Below are 6000 nucleotides of genomic sequence, written 5' to 3' on the forward strand. Positions count from 1 at the left end.
CAAAGCCAGTATTTGGTAATGCCTTCCGCATGCACTCCTATCCACTTTTCTTCTTTTGTAGATTTACTTCTCATGATCACGGTCCCCCGTCAGTAATTGACCTAGATGAACACACTCCTGTAGAGGCTGACTGGCGATCATGAATTTTCGTTCTCTTGCCAGGCTCTCGCTGGACACAACCTTCGCCTTCTGCATAGAAGTCTTCACCCCACTGTTACACTTTCTCGCCTAAGGTCCTCAATCATTTGTTGTAATTAATTCAAGTGTTGTTGAACTGGACAATATCATCTGAACCAAAGGTTGCTGATATATTCATGTTGATCCTCACTCAAAAGCCCTCCCAGTCTCATAGCTGGAACACTTCTTCGAAGCATGCAGCGAATAGCATTGGAGAGATTCCGACTCCTCGCCTGACCTTTTTGTTTATAGGTAACTTTCTACTTTTCTTGTGACGAAGCAATGTAGCTGTGAATTCTTTGTACATTTTCCCTATAACATTTACGTAGGCCTCCTGTAATCCTTGATCAACCAACGCGGTCATGACTGCTGGTATCTCTGCTTAATCAGATGTCTTTTCATATACTATGAAAGTCATATAGAGAGGTTGAGTGTACTCGTATATTTCTTAATTACTATGAATGACGATATGTATGTGACCCATTGTAAGATATTCTTTCCTGAAGCAAGCCTGTTCTTTTGATTAATTGAAGTCAAGTGTTGCCCTGCTTCTATTGAAAATTGTGGTGAAGATGTTATACAATACTGAAACCAAGCTAATGTACCTATAATTCTTCAGTAGTATAAAGTCACCCTTACTATAGATCTCTCATGCGCTCAAGTCGTGAAGCATCATGTATAGAGGGCAGTAAGCATTTCAAGCATATTATCTCATCCGCGTTTGGTTAAACCGACTGTTATTCCATATTCTCTTGGCGTAGGACAAAGCGAGATGTATGCAGTGAAAAAAATCAGAGTAATCACATCAGCAATTTTGATAATGCGGTAAAAAAAGAAGACGAATTTTATACTGACATGTACAGTACCGAGAGCAGCCACGCCACCTTGTAATTGAAGGTAGTGATGAAAAGGATACGGATGCTCCTTATATAACTTGTGATAAACTTAAGAAGGCCTTGCAAGACATTTCCCGCGGAAAAGTGGCATGAGAAGATGGAATAACAGTCGCATCTTTGGGTATCCCTTGCAGAGCGAACCTTACAGATATAAGATAATTGTGGTATTTCAAGTTTTAGGCACTCAGCGTCTTTTGTGGAAAATTTTGTCCGCACAATAAATGCATATGATGAACAACCATTCCTTTAAATACACAGAAACTTACCAAGTTCTTTTTTTATATTTGCCATATCATTAATGCGATATAGTTATAATTCGAGGAAAAATCGACCCACTCCTCTTCAATCTTGGTTCGCTACTGTATATTCATGGTGCAAACCACGTAAAACAGACCCACGCCGACTAACAAAGTGTGCAGAACGGCGGTGTAAAAAAACAAATACGGGCCGGTACTGACCTATCTTCACCATGCAGACCTAGGGCCAAATGCAATGCGTATAACGTGAATCATAGTAACTTTCGGAAAGGCATATTCACCGTTTTTAGTGGCCAGGAACTTTCGGTGCTTGGGATCGTAGACCACATCTGAGTAGACAAGGTGTGTGCAGTATCCGGTCGGGTACTGGTCCTGTTGTGTCGTCATCTCCGTGACAATACACACCAGTTCTCTTGCTTGAGGATGGTCCAATAGAAAGAAAACCATTCGATTTCTTACAAATACAGAACATGAGAGAGCAGCTTGCTCACGTTGCTTTTTTCACACGGAAATGCCGCTAGGGTATTCACTCATGAAATTCAACAGCAGTCGAACAAGAGATGTCTGGATCGAATGCTTCGACAAGGAGACTATCCGCCGTGGTTCGTTTGTAGCTATGGTGTTGCGCTGCTAAGCACGAGATCGTGGAAGCGAATCCCAGTCACGGCAGCCGCATTTCGATGGCAGCCGTGTGCTTTTCTCGAAGTGGTCGTTAATGAACTCCAGGTGGTCCAATTTAGCGGAGTCCACCACTAAGGCGCGCCTAATAATCAGATCGTGAATTTTGCCCGTAAAATATCCTAATTTACTTCTTTAAGGGAACCGTGTTTGTACGGCCCTGACGAAGACAAGTGCCTCATCTTCGGAGGAATATCTGTTGGCTTCAGAAATATCCCTTGGTTGGTGAACTTGTTGCATATTTCAAGTCTCTTCTGTGAATCTTTCTGTGAATCATTCTCATGTTTCTATGTAGTATTGTATTTCTTGGTTTCTGTCGGTACAGACTCACTGGTACCTTCAAGCCATATCTTTTAGCTGCCGTTGAGGTACTTTCTAATACATGTACCTATCTATCTCGGGGTCAGGAAATTGTGCTACAGCACTTGCACCTGAAGTTTGTTAGGTCTCTTTGAAACAGACTAAGCTTTACGCGGCTAATATTCACCATTAGTTAACACTAATCTTAGAGTGGCCAAGCACAAAATTTAATTGTTGCGTCTGTGTAATTGTAGGAGCAGTATTTGAATAAAGTTATCATTGGGATATGGGCATGTTGTATATAAAGATTACGGGTTTCTCTGAATTTAGGGCTTGTACTATCACACTTTTCATACGAGACGTTCAAAAGGTGAAGGGGCATCTATTGCCGCAAAACGTCGTCAGCCATCTTACCCAGGGCAAAACGAAACTGCTCACAGCACAGCACCCGGTTCAGACGTTCAGCGTGTAGATCTCGTTAGACCTCAATTCTCACAGGACACGCTTGCGCACACTCCCAAAAATTCACCTCGCGTTCTCGGCCCGAGAACACAATGCGAACAGAGCAACCATAGTTCTCAATGGCTGCGTGCAAAAAGCTTTTATTAAAGGGACCCTGAAACGACTTTTACGATTTTGTACAAACGTACTGAAGCGTTAGAGTAGGTCCTTCTGATTATTATTTGATGCATCTTAGTGCTCCGAGTAAAGCGTGTAATTTATTATAAGGTTTGAAAAATGTGCATTGCTGCCGATCGCAGCACACTGCTGGGCGGAATTTTCAGCCGCCCCTACCGATATGACGTAAATCACCCAATTGACTTCAGTATGGCGAGCTATCTGATTGGCTGCCCAGGGCGCGTCATCAATAATTTTTCTACCTCTATCGTGAAGAAATGATGTTTTCCACCTCTATCGTGAAGAAATGATGTTCGTAATAGTTCGAACCTTAGTTAATATGTTTTATAAAAAGAAAATAACAAAGCGAATGCAGACTAACAATGTTTCACTACACTTAAGCACTTCCGGCACACAGCAAGCGTAGTCTGCTTGTGTTACTACGTGCTCCATTTTGAAGAGATCTCCGCGGTCATAGTCGGTCTCAGTCTTTTCTCGGGCACTATGATTCGACTTTGTTGCATTAGTGACTGGAAACATAGCGACTGGCAATATGTAAAGCTCTGACATCGTGTCCATCTGCAAGGCAGCAGACATGCGGACTGGCTGCAGCGCATCGGACTGCCGCTAACCGATCGACGCCAGGATTTACAGGATTTACAGGATTTACACCCGAAGGTTAATAACGCAATAGCGTTTGGCGAGTCTGGTATTAGGGTAAACGCAAGCGCGAGGGAACAGGGCCTGGCAGACACAGTGCAGACCATGTGAATGGTCTGCATGGTGCATGCACTTGTTGGCACAGAGATAAACCACACACAGTAGCAATAACGAAATGTATTCTTGCTGCTGGTGTAATATTTTCGCAGGAGTGCAATCGTCAACGCGTTGTTTTTGCAAATGTTTAAGAGGTTTTACACTTGGTTACAACAATATTAGCTCTTTGTTTGCTGGTTAAGCTCTGCGCCAACGAGTGTCTCGACCGTAAAGACCGATCAGGGAGCTCACGTACGTCTACGCTAAAGTTCTTTATCAGCTTGAGTTTATGCCTCCACCGTTCCGTCGAAATGCCCAGCTCGCCTGTGGTTACCGGAATACCAGACATGTTCGGCGCTGCGACAGAATGCTCGCAACGCACGCTGCTTCGATAGCTCTCGCTTGGGGTCGACCGCCTAGCAGCTGGCGGAGGGTTTGGAGAGGCTTCGCGCGCTCGCTCCTAGATAACCGGAAGTCGACGACACGACATACCATCATGACGCAGAGTCAGTGAAGGCGGAGCTTAGCCCCGATCACTCGGCGAACGAGTTGAGGAGAAAATGCATGACTGTGGAGGAAGGTAGCTTGTAATCTTCCGTAGCTCTCCTAATATGAGATGTTTCACACAAATTGTGGTGCGAATGATTAAGTTTAGTGGTACCCTACCCGTTTACAAAATTTGTCCAAACCGTTTCAGGGATCCTTTAATGAATTCGGCACAGCGTATTTGATACCTCAGAGCTTTGCTTTTCTCTTTCTTCCAGGGCAACAAAACAGGGGCAATCTATTGGAATACACGGTTGATCTTAAGAATTGACGCGAACATTTTAGAACAATTGAGTAATTTTTGGGCACTTATCTCAAGTTTGCAGTGCACATCTCTGGAAGAAAGGCTCTGAGGAGGCTTTCTTTTTACCAAGATGGAACACCACCTACCCTTGTCTCACAAATTTGTTTTCAAAGCAGTGCGCTTCTTCTGAATACCATCTGGATAGATATCCGAGAGCACAAAAACCTGTTGGAATCTCTTCGTTGTTTCCCACCAGCACAGAGGTTCGCTTTTCATTAATCGCTCGATAATTAAGGTGGTCTTTAAATTTTATATTCCTCAATAGCTGCACAAGTGCGAACCTCACATTTTACAGCAGCCTCGCAATTAAGCCGTCTCGAAGATGGTAGACACCGCCAGGGTTGCCAGATCACTATGCATACGGTATATCTCCTATATACCAACAACGTTCGAACAAAGTATGTGTCAGGCAGGAGCCTATGTTTCGACCTGGGGACTTGTCTTTGCCAAGACAAATGTTTCTCAAAGCAATATTGCTGCATTGGGCTTGTTTTCCCGTAAATCCAATAGATTGCAAACTGACTATTTGTGTGCCCAATCTGTCAAGAATTTCAGCTTAAGTTATCTTTCTTAGTAGCTTTTCTTTATTCTAGCCTATTACATCAGCTTCGTGAGATTTTGGCTGACATTCACATGTGTCGTAATGAGTAAGAAGAGAACCGTCCTTGGAGTTGTCTCCGCGTGAGCGCTGTGTTCTCTGAAACATTTATTTAAACATCTAGCTGAGTTACCTGTGTCCTATATTTGCTGAAGCTCGAATTAAATCTATATTCTACGTCAGTCTGGCCTCCTCCGGCCGTCTATAGTTCTTGCACAAATTCTAGGTCACAATGCCTCAATTTACGCTATTCGCTGATATTCTGTATGCTATATGAAATATATCGAAGTGTTTGAGCTCCAAACCTGTTAATATAGTTGTGAGAAATAACATATATGTGAGGTAATATAGCTGTGGTGTCGTCGCGAAATCCTTACAGCTGACGTAAGGCAGTCCACTACTTCGTGGTGCTGATGACAATTGCAGCAGCCGTAAACACAAGTATGTAGTGCAAATAGTATACGTATTTATTTGTACATTCGCAAACTCCTACTAAATTAGAATTTGTTTGCCGTTTTCGAATTCGCCCAAAGGAACGTGCTTGGAAAGCACCAGAATAACTTACCAGAACTTCTGTGTCTCCGGAAGGATCGGCCCTGGGGAACTGAAAAGTATAAAATACCACTTTTATACTTCTCAGTTGACGTGCATGGTAACATTTGTAGCGTCTTAAAACTGTTTCACATGGGGCGACGTTACATTGCGTTTGTTGCAGCTCCATTTACGCGGAATGCGCATTGCCGTTTCACATGCAGCGAGCGCGGTGGCTGCGACTTTCTCATTTGCGAGCACCTAGCAGCGGACTGAATTACTCCTGGCGTCAGTGCGCTTAAGTGAAAACAAAGCAAAACAACTCAGGATTTGGTTTCC

At 43.4% G+C, this 6000-nt stretch overlaps 1 protein-coding gene across 1 annotated transcript in view; it reads right to left on the reverse strand.

Moving 5' to 3' along the window:
* Positions 1 to 5731, reverse strand: part of LOC142584690 (chitinase-3-like protein 1) — a 61772-nt gene extending 56041 nt beyond the window's left edge. The window contains exons 1-2 of the mRNA XM_075694885.1: positions 5696 to 5731; positions 1612 to 1746 (exon numbers count right to left, since the gene is read on the reverse strand). Coding sequence (XP_075551000.1) covers positions 1612 to 1717 — 106 coding nt within the window. The 5' untranslated portion in view covers positions 1718 to 1746; positions 5696 to 5731. The remainder of the gene's footprint in view (positions 1 to 1611; positions 1747 to 5695) is intronic.
* Between the last annotated feature and the right edge of the window lie 269 nt (positions 5732 to 6000).

This window comes from Dermacentor variabilis, chromosome 6, assembly GCF_050947875.1.
Source record: "Dermacentor variabilis isolate Ectoservices chromosome 6, ASM5094787v1, whole genome shotgun sequence".
NCBI classification, from domain to species: Eukaryota; Metazoa; Arthropoda; class Arachnida; order Ixodida; family Ixodidae; genus Dermacentor; species Dermacentor variabilis.